Consider the following 17,921-nt stretch of genomic DNA (forward strand, 5'->3'; position numbering starts at 1 on the left):
ATATGGTTTTTTTTATGATATGTTTCTGTCTTAGGCATACCGACATAAGATCTTGTGTGATAATATGTTTTTCTCCAAAAACAACTGGTGTAAAACCAAAAATGTACACAAAAAATTTACACTCTTTCTGCTCTATGAAACATTAGTTAAGGATTAAAATTCTGTTGATTATCCATTCTAAATTAATCTGAAGTTCATAATTTATCATAGCCGATAGTTATGAGGGAAATCTTGGTCCCAATCAAAATGTACATGAACCATACTGTGAAGACTTAGAATGTCAACACTATGTAAGGGTTAATCCACGACCACATGTCCTTAAAAAGATGACCAAACCCCTTTGTCTGAAGACTTATATAGCCAATGGAAACAATGTGTGCCCATATACAGACAATTTTAGATGGAAATGGAGATAGCAGCTGTTAAAATTGGTCTGGCATTGGCTGTGTGTTTGTTTCACCTCAACTCAGCTGTTGCCTTTGCAGTGTGTCTAGATGGTATGAGACAAATGACTAGGCATATAGGAGCTCAAGCTGGTACGTCGACATCCTCTCTGAACTGCAAGCTGCAGGGAAGCACCCGTCTACCTGCATTTTCAAAGGATGGGGACTTTGTTATTGGTGGTGATTTTTCCCTTCACGTCTACATGAACACAGTTTACAGTGACTACACCAGCATGCCTGAGCCTGCAAAATGCAAAGGAAGGTTAGTAAGTAAGAAGTTCAGTAATGGGAAGAAGAAGGTGCTAAAAACATGTTGGACTGTATGAGGAGAGAAATGTTTTCATGTGTGTTATGTTCTATGGAACTACATTGATTCTGTGTAGTGTTAAAAAATGTAAAAAAAAAAAAAAAAAGGTCATTTATTCTTTATAAAAAAATTGTTGTATTTTCAAAACAGAAATTATACAATATGTTAAATAACAGTTTTATACAGGAAATATAGGAAAGGAATTATATTTAAAAGGAAATAAAAAGACTTTAATTTGTTTAAATTATCCTGTTGTTGATTTTTTCTTTATTTTATTTTTGTAACATTTAACTTAAACTAAATCTACAGTGTATATGCTAACAGTGACACAACTATTTGCAGCCTTTTCACCAGTGAACTGCAATCATCGCGTGCAATGGTTTTTGCCATAGAAGAGATTAACAACAGTACAGAGCTGCTGCCCGGAATCATGCTCGGGTATCAGATATATGACTCATGTGGATCAGTGCCTGTAGCAGTGCACATGGCATTTCAGTTTCTAAATAGCTTCGACCCTGTGTTTTCCATGGATAACAATTGCTCACATTCTGGTATGGTGATGGCTGTTGTTGGTGGCTCGGGGTCTACAGAATCCATCAGTTTGTCAAAAGTCATCAGGTCCTTTAACATTCCCCAGGTAAATGTTTTCAATTTCTGTCAATTTTTGTATTTAAAATATGTATGTGCATGATATTTGATTTTGTGGTGTGTGATGTTTTATTTAATTTGGTTTAGGTTAGCCACTTTTCAACATGCGCATGCTTGTCTGACAAGCAGCAGTACCCAAATTTCTTCAGAACAATTCCCAGTGACCAGTTCCAAGCTGAAGCAATGGCCAAGCTGGTAAAACACTTTGGCTGGACTTGGATAGGTGCTGTTCGATCAGATTCGGATTATGGAAATAATGGCATGGCTTCATTTCTAAAAGCAGCAAAGAAAGAGGGGATCTGTGTGGAATACTCTCTTTCTTTCCATCGAACATACCCACATAGCAGAATTCAGAAAGTAGCAGATGTTATCCGCAGGTGTTCTCATCACAGATATTTATTCTGCAAATATTAGTTTTACTGTCTAAATTAAAAATTTTCATACATTTACATTTTAAAATGCTTCTAATGCACAATATTGTCTGTCAAGGTCTACAGCCATGGTTGTTGTGGCACTTCTCTCTTTGGGGGACATGAGGGCACTTTTGGAGGAGCTATCACATCAGCATTCCCCACCCCGCCAGTGGATAGGCAGTGAATCATGGGTAACCAACCCAGAATTAACGAGGTTTAGTTTCTGTGCTGGGGCCATTGGATTTGGGATTCCGAAGTCTAGAATCCTAGGTCTCAGAGACTTCCTGCTGAATCTGTCCCCCTCACAAGTGGCTTCTTCTCAAATACTTACTGAGTTCTGGGAGGATGCATTTAACTGCACACTGACCAAAAGTAAGACATTTTTCTTGGTTTAAATTATCTGATCAACTGCTGATGTTACAAAGTCTGATGTTGCTTCATGGGCTGACCTACTTTCATTGAAAAGTTATTAATCATGACCAAGTGTGAGGAGAAAATACAGGTGTAACTCGAAAAATAAGAATATTATGCAAAAGTTTATTTATATCAGTAATTCAACTTAAAAGGTGAACGTAATATAAGATTTAGACTTACTGCATGCAAAGTGAAAAATTTCACACCTTTATTTGTTTTAAGTTTGATTATTATGACTTACACCTTATGAAAACCCAAAATTCAAAAGCTCAGAAAATTAGGATATGATGAAAAAGGTTCAATATTGTAGGCTCAAAGTGTTAATGTCTAATCAGCTAATTAATTCAAAACAGCTGCAAAGGGTTCCTGAGCCTTTATCTCTCAGTCTGGTTCAGTAGGAATCCCATTTATGGGGAAGACTGCTGACCTACTTGAATGTTCCCAAAGAGCTGTATCAAAACACATTAATAGAAAGTTATGTGTAAGGGAAAAGCATGGAAGAAAATGGTGCACAAACAACAGGGATGACCACAGCCTGGAGAGGATTGTCAGGAAAAAGGCCATTCAAAAGTGTTAGTTAGTTAGTAAGAGTTAGTGCATCAAGAGCCTGGACATGGGCTTCAAATGTCGTATTCCTCTTGTCAAGCTGCTCCTGAACAACAGATGTCAGAAGCGTCTTACCTGGGCTAAAGAAAAAAAGAACTGGTCTGTTGCTCAGTGGTTCCTCTTTTCTGATGAGAGGAAATCTTTTCATCTGAGGCTGTGCTGAGGCTTTTATTTTTACACTGTTCCTGCAGCAGGGCCTCAAGGGTGGTCCAAACCTCTTCTCGCTCTCCTCCTTGCAAGACACTTTAAATCCTTAAAGTGTGGCCAAGCACAGTAGCTATCTTGAGCCACAGGTGGTTGAGGGTAGCTACACATTGTGCAGGTAGCCTTGAATTTCACCATGTAGTTTGAGTCATCATCGGAGACCTCCATGGTGTGATGCAGGTGGCAGAAAACAGATAAACCCCTGAACATGAGACACATGTCTCTGCTCTAAGAAGCTCAGTCACAAACCTGTAGTAGACAGTTCAAGAAAGTAATTATTAATCTACACAATAACTGTCAAATATCCGGTCTTTAAGTGATGATGTGATGAATCCTCCTTCCGGGCCCAAACTACCCTGCGTTTAATAAGGCTTTTGTGTTTTTAACATGTTTTAATGCTTTGTGTCTGGTTCTATTCATTCTCAAAAAGCCCCTAAAATCAGCGAGGGCGACAGCCAGTCGCCTTCTCTCGGTTTTTATTAGCGCTATTCATTTTAAAGCTCAGTTTTTAAAACCTTACTGTTGTAGACAGTGTTATTGTTAATGTATGTTTGGGGGCGTTGCACGCCGGAACCTTCAGAGGTTTTTCAGGGTTTTCCCTATCGGAATGTTATGTGAGAAACAGTTTCCTACATGTGTTGTGAGTGTTGTGACTACCTGTGGTTGTTTCTAAAAGTGGTCAGTAAACGTCCTAAAAGTGGCACCTGAGTTTTTGAGCATTTTTATCCTGAGGTTATAACACTTATGATGCAACTACAGCCCAGCCCATGCAGCAGTATATTAATGACTAATGAATTAATGAACAATCGAGAATCCTCACGGCAACTTTTATCGAGTGGAAAGAAGTTAGCGTTCATCCTCCACCTTCACTGTTTATATTATGCTAACATAGCTGTGTCGCTAGCTATCACTTAGCTCATTGTTATATATCAGTTATATATCAGCTAGCCAAACTAAAGTAACCCTACAAACGCCACTGCTGTTTACTTTTCTGTCTTCATTTATGTCAGAAGTGATAGCAGAGCTGTACATCTTAATTTGTTTCAGAAATCTCTCAGTCAGGACAGGCTATATTATATTTAGATGGAAGCTAGCGAGCTAACTCCTTGCTAACTTCTAACTCCGTTAAGTTTAATAAATTCCGTTTTCATGGATGCCTGGATGTTTAACTTAATTGCTACACCTGGTAGAGCAGCCACACTGATCTTTTTATTACAGATGAAAGAATTTAGACACTTTTTAACTCTCAGTGATGCCGCAGTGATCATTTGGCTTATGGACATGCAGCAGAGTTTGGGACCAGACACGGCTAATGAGGTCAGACTTAAAGAACGAATAGAGCTTTTTGAAGAAACAGTAACAAAAAGTTAAAAAATAGTTTAATTTACTTGCATGGTGAAGGATATAAAAAAAACAACAACAATAGAATAATATTAAACACAAAGTGAACCCGTCTTCCTTCATTAAATAGGTTCTTTTAGATGTTAAGGAGGAATTGACTTAACCAGGCTGGCGGAGAATGAAGACAACCGGACACCTGCAGCAGATGGGGGAATCAGTGAACTTTTATTGAGACAGAGACAACCTCTCAACACAGCTCACATCAGGAGATTCCTAATATTTGCTGTGAGGATGGGTATATATTCTCTAAAACTTACAGGAGGGGGTTGTGAGGACAGTGCTGCATTAGCAGAAAAACAACTCCATAAAAGGAAAGCGGCCTTGGGTGTTCTAGTCTCTTCGCTTGCAGATATCTTGCACCTGCAGAATGAGGCGATCGCTTCTTATCGCTCTCAAGGCCAAAGTCGTGAGCGCATATTTTTATTACACAGTTGCACAGTAACTTTAAAGCTGAACAATATTTAAAGCTGAATAATGTTTGATCAGATTATATTTTCTTCAAATCCCCCTTTTGACCCATCTTAAATGGGTCAACATACAAAAATAAGTAACATTCAAAGGAACACAGAGACGTGTCGAAGCCTGGCTCGAAAAACTCCTCGGGTCTTATCATTTGTCTTTATCTGTCATTGCAGATGAGGAGAAAAGAGTCCAGGCACCACCCTGCCCAGGGGTCGGCTGCAAGCAGTCTCGGTTCCCGATGAAAGCAGTAACAGCTGTCCTGCACACAAGGATACAACGAGTTAGTGCAACCAGGGTAGTGACACAAAATTAACAGTTCCTGTAACTCAGCAACCAAAAAGCATAAGTAATGATAAAAATGTGGAGAGTACAGAGTATACTATAATAATGAGAGATATAAACGTGAAAATGTGAAAGAGTAAATCAACCGTAAAATAAACTCAGAACGGTAACTGCTAAGGACATTCAAAAGTGAATATGGTAAAACGTGAGGAAGGGGTGTGGAAAAAAAACAATTTATATCCAGTGGTGGGAGTACACATTCGCTCAGGCTTAAGTCCGGAGACCCTGAGAACATCGCTTAATCCTCACAACCCGACCAGACACAGTTCAACCAGATATATCCTTCAAGAGGAAGTGGGTGAGGGAAACAATTAATAACAAGCCTAATACAAAACACCACAGAGAAACAACCATTCTAGAAGCATTTAAACAAGAGAAAGACGATAATGTTCGTCACCCTCACGATCAGAGTTTTCATCATCCGTTGGCGAGGAGGTAACCGTGTCTCGTTTCTTTCTAAATGGATCGGGCGTGGGCAAAACTGGAGAGGAAGTGGTGGGCAAGACCCTAGGGGCTACATTTGTCAGATTGGGACTGTCAGAAGGGGGCGAAGCTTTTGAACTTGAAGGTGTCAGAAGTGTCGGGGGCCCTTCACAGATCAGGATTATGCCAATGGGAATGAGACCCAGGGCCAGGAAGCAAACAAAGACGCAACATCTTTGCCTGCCTGTCATTTCAGGGGGAAAGGGCCAAGACATGTTTACTTAGCTTGGATGTCGTCTAATAGAGGATGATGGGGCACAGAAAGGTGGTCCAGTTCCCCCCACCTCGCCAAGGGCGTGTTCTAGGAGTTAAAGAGCAACAACCTGAGAGAGAGAGAGAGAGAGAGAGAGAGAGAGAGAGAGAGAGAGAGAGAGAGAGAGAGAGAGAGAGAGAGAGAGAGAGCCCCTAATGGCCAGTTAGTGGGCTCTAGGTCAAACTGTCCCCAAATTTGTTATTTGTTATTATTACTTGTTTTCATGTCACTTGTCTGTTTTCTACTGCACCCCTCTCACCAAAGCAAAGCAAACATTAGCAGCACATTGACCGTAGTCAGGCATCCTCATTCCATAGGTGCTATAAAACATTTCCTGTAAATACAGTGTAATAGCATCCCCAACTCCTAACCCATAAACACCGTTTCTTCACACATCCGCCCAGAAATCCTGTAATAGAAAAACATTAAAACTGTAACCCTGTAGGGAAGAAAATGTAAATGGTAACGCTGCGCAGTTACCTCTGTAAGCAACACAAGACACAAAAATGGCATTTACAGGTTCACTCATCCTCGAATATTTTGTCATCCTTCTACTCCTGTAAAAGAAACCCACATAAATTCATCCACCCTTTTATCCTATCTAGGTGGAGGTGGTTAACCTTGAGTCATGGTCAAGTCTTGTCATCTTTTACCAGTCAGTCCGTTTGTTTTTATTCCCAGTCTTTCATCCATTCATCCGTTCTTTGCTGATAGTGAAACCTGTCGTCGCATCTAGTTTCCACACTCAGCAAAATGACGTCATCTCAAAAAGAAACAAGAACTTGAGTTTGGATTACCTCGCTGAATCCTTTTTTAAACAGGGACTCTCGTTTCTAATTGTCCCCACAAGTGTTTCCTCCAGAACCCATTTCAATGCGGAGAAACTCACTTACAACAATTTTCTCGCCGACGTGTAATGCTTGTAATTTCCGATGTGCAGATCTGCTTAAAGAAAAGATTCACAAACAAAAATCAGTAAATATAAAACAAAATAAAATGAAAAATAACAAAAACAAAATGCAGACGCCCGGGTCTTAGGACTTGTCACTGAATATTCTTCCCATCAATAAAAATACCAACCTAAACCTACACAGAGTCAAATCAACACCACCTCAACCTTTTCATATTCATAAACCTATATGTTTTGCGTTCGTGAAACAAAATTGAACCATTAAGTAAGTTGAGCTCTTGAAATGTTTTAATTCTCTTAATTCTGCCAGTTTATTTCAACACTTATTCAATGACTTTTATTCAACTGCTACTTGGTCACTCGACTTTTACCTGTTCAAATTGCCTAGGGTTCAACAAAGTCTAGATCCCCGTTATCATGAAACTTGAACGGTGTACGATGATTTACTTACAGTAATTTAGAATCATCACTCAACCTAGCTCTACTACTGGCACTGCGTGACTTTTCTCACACTGGAAACCAGAATTTAGTACAGAACTTTAATGCCTCAGGCAATCGCGTTCAAGGGCTGCCCCCCCTTCTCTTCTTCTTTGTCCGTGTGTTCCTCCTTTATTAAATCTCCATCACAATGACGTGGCGCTCTGAAATAAAACTCACACTGTTAATTCCTCGTTTTCACTCTGCACCACTGCTCAGAGTGTTTTCTTTTCTTTTTAGTGTAGAGTAAACAATTAAGTCGAGGCCTTAAGCCCCAGATATCTCGCACGGGCATCATTTTCATAACCAAACCGCTCCGGACTCTGCTCCCCAGACCACACAAATGCCCTCTGGGCTTATTATTATAGCAAATTCTGTATTTGACTTTGTTGTGTGCAGCATTGAGCCTTTGTCAGTAAAGCATTCTTCATTGCAGCAGCTAGAGCATTGTGTGTCACTTCTTAGTAAATTAAATCAACATTTTGATTTTAGTGCATGGGTATGTATCAGTTTTTACTCCCTCAACAAGTGCATAAGTGTTCATGTGTGTGTTTCCCTTCATTCTAAGTAGGCGCATGCAGAAGTGTGTGTTCGTGTGTTGGTATATGTTTGTGTTCATCACCTTCCTGTTCTGTAGTTTAGGTAAACCAGCGGCCTGACGCATGGCCTAGGGTCCTCCCCTCCTCTTTGGGTCTGTTTTCATCCGTTGTTGCAGCTGCCTGCATCTTCCTTACTTTGCTCCACGGCCTTCTGCAGCTCTGCTGTTCGGCTCTTCTCAGAGGTCAGCATCCTTCTGCTCACCGTCCCTTTTCCTCCGGGCTTAATGCGCGTCTCGTCACAGCTCTGTCAGCTGACGCAGCCTGGGAATTTCCCCCGTGTAGTGAAACGGGCTTTAGGTTTAGTGCTCTCCGTCTCTGCTGCATGAGATCACTCTTTTGCAGCACTGTTGACATCCTCAAGTTGTTGTTGTGAGTCCAGCTGCTGTGGCCTTCAGGGGTCAAAGGGTCAAAGATGGTCGCGGAGAGGGCAACGATGGTAGAGGGGAGGGTAGGAGTCCAGGTCAGCTTCGGCTCTCAGAAAAAACAAAAACAAAACAAAACAGGCGAACAGGAAAATGATGTTGTGTTGGCTGTGCTGTGTTGGCTGTGTTATCCCGAGAGGGGAGAAACAACGAGATCTCGTCTCCCCCCTTTTTTTTTTTTTTTTTTTTTTTTTTTTTTTTTTTTTTTTTTTTTTTTTTTTCTCCATATAATCAACTCATAACCCCTCAAGTTGACAGGACAACACAGGTACGTGTCAAAATTCTTAAGATCCTGTTTAGAAACCTAAAAAGGAATTTCCTATCATTCAGTAGTCATTTGTCTTAAACAATCAACAAAAACATGTCCCAAGTCGACCCTTTTAACCACTAAATTTGTCGTGTCCTCACTTAATCCTCAGACCAGTGTCTTTGTCTTTTGACGTTACGTTGTTGTCCTGCAACCCAAAGCGTTTAATTGTCAGTAATGTATGAACTATATCATTTAAAAACAGGTGTATGTTAAGTGTCGCTACTTTAACCTTGCATGTACGTGCACATGTATGTAAGCTGTTTCTTCATTGCATGTATGGGTGCGTCTGTATATGGGTTACTTTAACTTTTTCTCAAACGAGGCATTTCTCTAACACGCACATGTGTCTGTTCCTCACCCTTCTCATATCTTTCTCTGGTTGTGTGTGGTTTTATTTGTTTCAGTGATTTACCAGGAACATCTTTTCCTTTTCTCCATGTCTTCCGCCAGAGGTTAACACTGGTGAGATTCAGGGACACAGCACCCAGAGCAGGTCAGCGAGAAAAACCCGCCTCAAACTACATTCTCTCTTTTTTGTTTTACCGGGAGGGGTGAGGACAACTCTGGTGTCCAGCCGTGAATTTTAGCCAAAGCTTGGCCTGTCTTCTGCTGCCGTACTCAGGCTTCCAGGTTAAGAAAAAACACCTGTATGAAGACACTAAACATACATTTAGTATTTGTATAAACATAACTGCCTAAATCATTGAACTCTTGAGGAGGGTGTATTTCAGAATCAGAATCAAAATCAAAAACTTTATTGTCATTGTCATGAGACCGACGACATTAAGAATGGTCCCTGATCATTGCATCATCCCTAGTAATATCAAATATAAAAAAACAATAAAATTCAATCAATAAAATAGATAGAATACTTAAAATACTAAGTATTCCCACCGTCATGCTTCAGACCGTGCATAGATTAACACAAGAGTGGCATGGTGGACATTTTTGTAGTATTCAGATGTGTTATTGCAGTTGGATAACAGCTGTGTTTGAGTCTATTAGTCCTTGCTCTGATTGCCCTGTACCGTCTGCCTTAGGGCAACAGTTCGAACAGGGAGTGGCCAGGATGTGAGGTGTCTTTTATGATGTTTTGGGCCTTTTTAAAACAGTGGGCGTTGTTTGACTCTTTACTAACTTTAAAACCCCACCATAACAATTTCTCACTGACAAACTTCTATGCATCCATTTAAACATGCGAAGCCAGCACAAAATCACACACATACCCCTACAGCAAAGCTTTAACATAACCACAATGCAACTCCTCCCTTAAACGGGAGAAATCACCCTGAATCAACCAACTCTATATAAAACGTCAAACAAAGATAAACCACAAACATTTCTACACTTCTGTGTCTTCCACGCAGCACAATAGGCAGAAAAACACCGATTACTCACAGTCTACAACAAAAGAAAAACCTGCTCTTTTCACAACTCTCACAGCTAAAGTCAAAACTCTTACCCAGTGCCTCTGAAATAATAAAAAAATCACCAAATACTCGATTACTCTTTTCACTCGCTCCCTCTCACTCCCTTCTTCCTCATACAGCATACACGCTCGCTCTCGCGGACCCGCTCGGCCCCGCGGGCTCACTCGGCCCCCACCTTTTTCCTCTCACAGAGACAGAGAGAGACCCTTTTCCTTTTTTTTTTATTTCTCCAGCACACATACACACACAGAATCCCAACTGAGAGAAAGAGGGAGAGAAGAGAAAAGAGTTGTAGAGAGGAAGTTTTTTAGCAGGAGTTTCAGATCTAACAGATTTATACAACTTATTTACACACACCGGTAATTTATGTTCTATTTATTGATTTTAAAGGAGAATTTGGGCCAGCTGGGTTTCTGCCTCTGTTAGGCACTAACAGCTGGGGCGCTGCTTTAAAGGTGAGTCAGCACTGAAATATCCCTTCAGGTGTTACCAGGCTTCTACCAAACCGGAGTCTGGCGGGTAACCTTGCCTAGAGCTTCCTGATAGGGGTGCTAGTTGGTTGTCACCTTGTTCACACGTCTCATTCACACTTCATACATTACCTGCAGTCACTCATTACCCTCCTTATGTATGTAATAAATGTGTAAAAAATTCTATGTGTGGTGTATTATTTTAACCAAAAGAGGAACCTAGTTCCTTTAATTGTGTAATCTGTGAACACGGAGAACCAAACTGTCCTGCCCAGTGTTCCACAGCAAGCATTCAGCGTGTATTTATGTGTGTCCAATATCAAACAGAACATCAAAACATTTAAAACACTAAAATCATCGGGGTTTTAAGAAGAGATCCGTTTTCTCCTATTGATCAAAGGGACCCCTCCTTTGGACTCCAACCAGTACTTCTCCTTTTAAGTTTTAGAGGATCTTTTCTAATAAAGTCCTCTGGGCCTTCCTAACCCTTCTGTAGTTTAGAGAATATTACTAAAAAATATTCTCAAGGCCTTTAACCTTTTAATTTGTTTAGAAAGGCGTTACTAATAAACCCTTTCAAGGTCCCAGACCTGCACTGAGGTATTTATCCGACACCGGAGAGCAACCCGTCGGCTGCAACCGTGGTCAGACCTCAGTTCACTCTTATCTTTATTCACTTATTCACTTATTTCTTATTCACTTATCTCTTATTCACTTGTCTGATTCTCAACAAGCCTTAAGTAAGCCAGACAATTTTGGTTATGAATTACTAGGAGTTTGGACACTAAGTATTTTTATAATGTTCAATATAGCAGAAATAAAAGGTCTGCTTACCTTGTTTTTGTGTGCACACAGCTTTTGTCCAAACTCCGTTCACTCAGACCACGGCCGATTTCCTCCCATCCGTTCCAGTTGCCCTGGAGCGGATCCTGTTCCGTGACGCCAATTGAAGGATATAAAAAAAACAACAACAATAGAATAATATTAAACACAAAGTGAACCCGTCTTCCTTCATTAAATAGGTTCTTTTAGATGTTAAGGAGGAATTGACTTAACCAGGCTGGCGGAGAATGAAGACAACCGGACACCTGCAGCAGATGGGGGAATCAGTGAACTTTTATTGAGACAGAGACAACCTCTCAACACAGCTCACATCAGGAGATTCCTAATATTTGCTGTGAGGATGGGTATATATTCTCTAAAACTTACAGGAGGGGGTTGTGAGGACAGTGCTGCATTAGCAGAAAAACAACTCCATAAAAGGAAAGCGGCCTTGGGTGTTCTAGTCTCTTCGCTTGCAGATATCTTGCACCTGCAGAATGAGGCGATCGCTTCTTATCGCTCTCAAGGCCAAAGTCGTGAGCGCATATTTTTATTACACAGTTGCACAGTAACTTTAAAGCTGAACAATATTTAAAGCTGAATAATGTTTGATCAGATTATATTTTCTTCAATGGCTCAAGGACAGTCGCTAGCTTTTGGAGTTTTACCAGCTCTGATGGAGTTATAATGACTAGCTTGTGCTTTTGTTTGGCTGTTGCCCCAGTCTTGTTTGCTCTTGGTGTAGTTCCTCCATATTAGCAGGGCTGTCTATAAGGCGTCTAATTTTTCTTGCTTTTCAGTGTCATAAAGCTGTTGAATTTTACTTGAAATAGTCTTTTGGCAGAGCAGTTGGAAGTTGGATCACCTGACGCTAAGTGTAGTACATTTTCTAACCCCCTATCTTCTACCACTGATAGTGGGTTACAGTCCAGAGCAATCAATTTTGCAAGAGAATTTGTAAATTTGTCCAATGTTGACTTACTAATTTTAGTCCTCAAGTTAGTCATTTCATCAAGTTTGGGCTGCCATTACCTTTTGTTGGTACTCAGACTGCTAGCAACATGTTTTGCATTTAGATGGTAATGGAAAGTTGAAGTGCTTCTGTGGTATGCAAACTCCATTTTTCACAGTTTGCACAAAGCCACACTTTCATCAAGCCTTCCATTGGGTAGTCTTTTGAAATTAAACTTGCCTCCAATCATTCCTAGCAATGCACTTTCTTCTGATTCTGATGTGTGCATCAGTGTAATCGATATACCAGAAAATTGTGCATTGACAAAAGTTAGCCTTTGCCTGGAATGCAAACTGCAATTAAATACATAATTTTTTTAGTACATTGTTTTTTTCAAATTAATTAATTGCAATTAATGCTCCTAGTTTTTATATAACCAATTCAAAGTACTTATAGAACAATCAGGTAATAAGATAACACGCAAATTATTTTTGCTACTCCAAAAAAATATTTCTGTCCACTCTAACATAAAGGAGAACATCACAAGCCTGATACCTGCAGGCCTGAAAGCAGGAGGTGTATCACCCCTCATGTCTTCAAATCAAATCAAATCAAATCACTTTTATTGTCACATCACATGTGCAGGCACACTGGCACAGCACATGCGAGTGAAATTCTTGTGTGCGAGCCCCACAAGCAACAGAGATGTGCAAACACAACAACACAAACGAGCAAAATTCAAGAATGGCCAACCTGAAACTAATAAATATATGTACAATATATAATAGTGTATGCATTTCTGGATGTGTATACTAAATATTTTTCCTACGTGTGTGTGTGTGTACACATTTTTACAAATTAAATAATAAAAAATAAAAAATAAAAAATAATAATAATAATAATAATAATAATAAAATATATAAAATATACAGAGTTGAATATGTGCAAATATGTTGCCTCTTCGACCTGGAGGCAACGTTTACATTGCAAGCGGCCTTTGGTGGCGTTTTGGCAGTAACTGCAATATTCAGCAGTTGCCTCATTGTTCAACACACTGCACAAAACACACTTACTACACATTCCTAACATGCCAATCTCTTACATCTCAAAACTCGCTCTCTCTCTCTCTCTCTTTCTTTCAGCTGTTTTCCCCCTCTTCCTAAACAACCAAAGCCATTTTGCCATATCATCTTCTGAGTGGTCGATATGGCACATTTTTCCATCTATATGAAAAAGGTGTTTTTTCTTTTCTTTCTTTTTTTGATCGCAAGAAGAGACTGCTTTTGAGCGCTTTCCTTAGAAAACACTGTTTTTACCGTTTCTTTCTGCAGTAAACATGACAACAATATTCAGGAAAAAGACATTGTGTGTATTTGTTATTGTAACTCTGGTTTTATGTGGCCTATTAACACAATTTAAAAACTGGTACATACTTTGAAGTTCACACTTTTAAAACAAAAATTGGAGGCTCAGGGTTGACATAGCATCTTGTTGCTGTGTCATCTTAAATTGGTCATGTGTAGTTTGATTCATCATCGGATACCTTCATGATGATATAGAGCAGTGGTTCCCAAACTTTTTTTGCTGGGCCCCCCTTTGTTTTACAAAAAAAATATTCGCCCCACTCCCGCGCGCCCACGCACAATCACATCCTCCAACCACACACACCCATATTTTGCTCCATTGCGGTTTATTTCACACCTCAAACATTTAGTAAACAATTAAGCAAATACACGTAATCTGCAGGTAGTAAGAAAATAAACTACTAACTCTTTTACGCTGCGTCCGCACGTACACGGGTGATTTTGAAAACGCAGCTGTTTCGTCCACACGTAAACGGCGTTTGGAATCACCGAAAACGGAGATTTTTAAAAACTCCTTTTTTGGGTTTATGTGTGGACGAGGAATACAGAGTTCGTCACACAACGTTAAAGGTATGTGCCTTTTTCCACGTCACGCTGTGCGCCACGTTATTGTTTACAGGAGATAAATTGCAGAACGGCAGATAGTCAGATTAACAGTATTTTGTCTCTATCTTCAGGCTTTACACACTTACATTTACACATGCAATTACTGTCCCTCTATTTAGAAAGGCAGAGGCGTCACGGTGTAATTATGTTACATGTAGTTGTTTTTTTTTTCTGTGTAATAATATTCAACATTGCTATCAATACATTTTTCAAAATATGCCTCTCTGTGCAAAATGGGTTTAAAAACATGAACAACTGTGGGATATATATATATATATATATATATATATATATATATATATATATATATATATATATATATAAGACTCTTAGATAACTTTGAAATGTTAATCTTTGGTTTATTTCAGTGTTTTATTTGTTCCTCAGTCCGTGCTCACATTCTCGGCAAGCGAGTATGGACTTGCGTACTTGAGAATTGAGAAAGGGCCATGGTAAACTAGGATTATTTTCCATTTTTTATTTTATTTATTTTAACCTTTTAGAAATATGTGTCATGTTACCAACATAATTTGCAACATTTATAAAGAGAACACAGTTGAGATCTAGTTCAACGTTGACATCTGCTCTGTCTTTTTGTGATTTTTAGATGCCACTGCAAAGAAGAAAGTATGTGATGGAAATGAAGACATACAGAATCTTCAAAACCAGTACACTGACACATCACAGCTCAGAGTTACTAACATGGTGTACAAGGCCATGTATGCAGTAGCACATGCCATCCATAATGCAGTGTGCAAGGAAATAAATGGCACTGCAAAGTGTGACAAGTTAACCAAGTTAGAGTCCAAACAGGTCAGAAGAAATAAATATCTTGATGCCAGTGTCTTTCATCAACTGCAATATGAGTTGATATGTAATCAGTGTTCCCTCTAAGCTGCGCGCGTGCGCAATTGTGCACTGCTGGCACGGTCTCTGCGCAGAAAAAAATCTGCATTGCGTAAACAATTCTAACCTGAATTGAAATTAAAGTAAATACTTTAACAATTCTGTTTTGCAGTGTTAGTCAGTAAGTGACTGGCTGCTCCTGTATGGGATTAGAACGATGCCACCTTATCCCATAGCGCAGCTAATCACGCGACTCACATTCGTATATACGCAGCTAATCAAAGTCGTTGACAGGCTATGACAGCGTCCTTATGTGCCGGTGTTTTAGCTAGCAAAACGGTGTGGCTGACAGTGTGGAGTGAATCCACGTTAATGACAACGTGTACAACCATTGGAGATGTGAGCGGGACAGACGGAACAATTGACGGAAAAAGTGTGGACTTATATACCAGTATATACCAGTTTTAAATTGTGTTGATAGGCCAGTTATGATAAAAATATATGCAATGTTTGGTTTTCTTCCTGAATATTATCGTTGTTTATATTTACTGCAGGAAGAAACGGTACAAACAGCGTTTTATAAGGAAAACGATCGAAAGCACTCTCTGCCTGTGAGCAAAGATGAAACCAAAACACCCCCCACCCTTTCCTATTGGTGGAAAAATGTACCATGTCGACCAATCAAATCATGGCATGTAGTGTTAAGAAACGGGAGGAAGTTTTAGGAGTGACGGCGGTGTTTTGAGAAGTGAGAGATTTGCAACGTTGGGACGCAAATCTTGTGTAGTTAGTGTGTAGTGTAGTCAATAGTTTTGTTGTGTGTGTCAGAACAATGAGGCGACTGCTGAATGTTACAGGTGTTACAGCAGTGATACATCTCCTGTTGTCAGGTCTGCAGGTATCAGGCTGTTGTTCTCCTTTATCTCATAGTGGACAGAAATAATTTTTTGGAGTGGCACAAATAATTTGTGTGGCATCAAATTTGTTGCAGAACAGCTGATTGTTCTGTAAATATTTTGAAATGTTTGTCTAAAAAAATGCCTTGGCTGCATGTTTAGGTAAACAGCTGCAAAAAACTTTGTTGTTTGCAAAACTCAGTAACTTTTTTGAAGAAGTAACTATATAATTAATTGCCCAACATTGGTCTTTATATACTGTATATTGCAGACAGAGAGTTACAGGAATCTCTCCCAGACCACAGACTCATAATAAAAGTCAGAGCTCTATTTAAAAAAAAAAGAAAGAAAGTTGTGTTTATAAATTGGAGTTCAAGTTATTTTTACTTCCAATAGTGTTAACATACTACACAGGTCATGAACAAGATTTTTTAAAATTTCAATGTAAGTGGGCTAAAGCACTTAATTAAAAGTAGTCTAACATAAATATAAATGCTGTTATTGGATTATTTTAATAAACCATGTAACTTGGATGGATTCGATGATGGCGTGGCCACAGTGCTCACGTCTACTGTTGCTCACAGTGGTCCAAGGGACCGCTCAGGGAGTTTGCGTGTTCGCTCAGACACATGAAAGATTAGAGGGAACATTGTATGTAATATTAATATTTGTTATTGAAATAGAGCATTTTTTTTCCTTTCCCCTCCCATTATACTTAATTTCATCTTTTCAGATTTTAATTGAGCTGAAGAAAGTAAATTTTTCCCGAAATGGCTATGATGTGTCATTTGACGCTAATGGGGATCCTGTGGCTATTTATGAACTGGTTAACTGGCAGAAAAATGAAAAGGGCGCAACTGACATGGTGACTGTAGGGCTGTATGATGCATCACGGCCCGTGGGCCAGGAATTCCAGATCGACAAAAACATTACCTGGATGGAGGGTAGCATGAAAGTAAGCATTCAAACTTTACTAAACAATGATTACAGCTGCATAGTAAATATTTACATGTATTCTCCAACATTTATGTCTTTGACAGGTGCCAGTGTCAGTGTGCACGGACAGTTGTCCTCCAGGAACTCGTAAAGTGTTGCAGAAAGGAAAACCCATCTGCTGCTATGACTGTACAGCATGTCCTGAGGGGGAGATCAGTAATAGCACAGGTAAAGAGAAATGATTGCCATGCATTTAAAATGTTTCATTGTGTATATATGAAAATCAAGAAAATTTTGTATTTATGTGTTTTTTATCCAGATTCGACTGATTGTTTACCTTGTCAAAAAGAATTCTGGCCTAACGCAAAGAGAGACACTTGCATCCCTAAGCCTGTAGAGTATCTTTCCTTTCAAGACCTCCTAGGAATTATCCTGGCTACATTCTCAGTTGTGGGTGCCTGTCTGACCATCGTAATTGCAGCTGTATTCTTTTGTCACAGGAAAACTCCAATTGTCAGGGCCAACAACTCTGAGCTGAGCTTCCTGCTGCTCATCTCACTGGCTCTGTGTTTCTTATGTTCATTAACTTTCATTGGAGCACCATCTGAGTGGTCCTGCATGCTGCGTCACACTGCATTTGGGATCACCTTTGTGCTCTGTATCTCCTGTGTACTTGGGAAGACTATAGTGGTTTTAATGGCTTTTAAATCGACACTTCCAGGTAGTAATGTGATGAAATGGTTTGGCCCTCCACAACAAAGAATGACTGTTGTGTCTTTCACCTTTCTTCAAGTTTTAATATGTACTGTTTGGTTGGTAGTGAGCCCTCCCTTTCCAATAAAAAATCTAACCACATACAAGGAGAAAATCATATTGGAATGTGCATTAGGCTCTGCTGCTGGCTT

The 17,921-nt window shown here is 39.6% G+C and overlaps 1 protein-coding gene across 1 annotated transcript; it reads left to right on the forward strand.

The window, feature by feature from the left end:
- The first annotated feature begins 629 nt into the window (after window positions 1–629).
- Window positions 630–17,568, forward strand: LOC113037015 (vomeronasal type-2 receptor 1-like). The gene is made up of 9 exons (XM_026193711.1): window positions 630–720; window positions 1,105–1,387; window positions 1,486–1,775; window positions 1,888–2,183; window positions 14,946–15,151; window positions 16,814–17,035; window positions 17,121–17,244; window positions 17,336–17,409; window positions 17,517–17,568. Exons 1-9 carry the CDS (start codon window positions 647–649, stop codon window positions 17,547–17,549), a joined length of 1,602 nt encoding a protein of 533 aa, XP_026049496.1. The 5' UTR covers window positions 630–646; the 3' UTR covers window positions 17,550–17,568.
- Window positions 17,569–17,921: the final 353 nt, after the last annotated feature.

The sequence above is a fragment of the Astatotilapia calliptera genome, chromosome 14 (assembly GCF_900246225.1).
Source record: "Astatotilapia calliptera chromosome 14, fAstCal1.2, whole genome shotgun sequence".
Taxonomy (NCBI): domain Eukaryota; kingdom Metazoa; phylum Chordata; class Actinopteri; order Cichliformes; family Cichlidae; genus Astatotilapia; species Astatotilapia calliptera.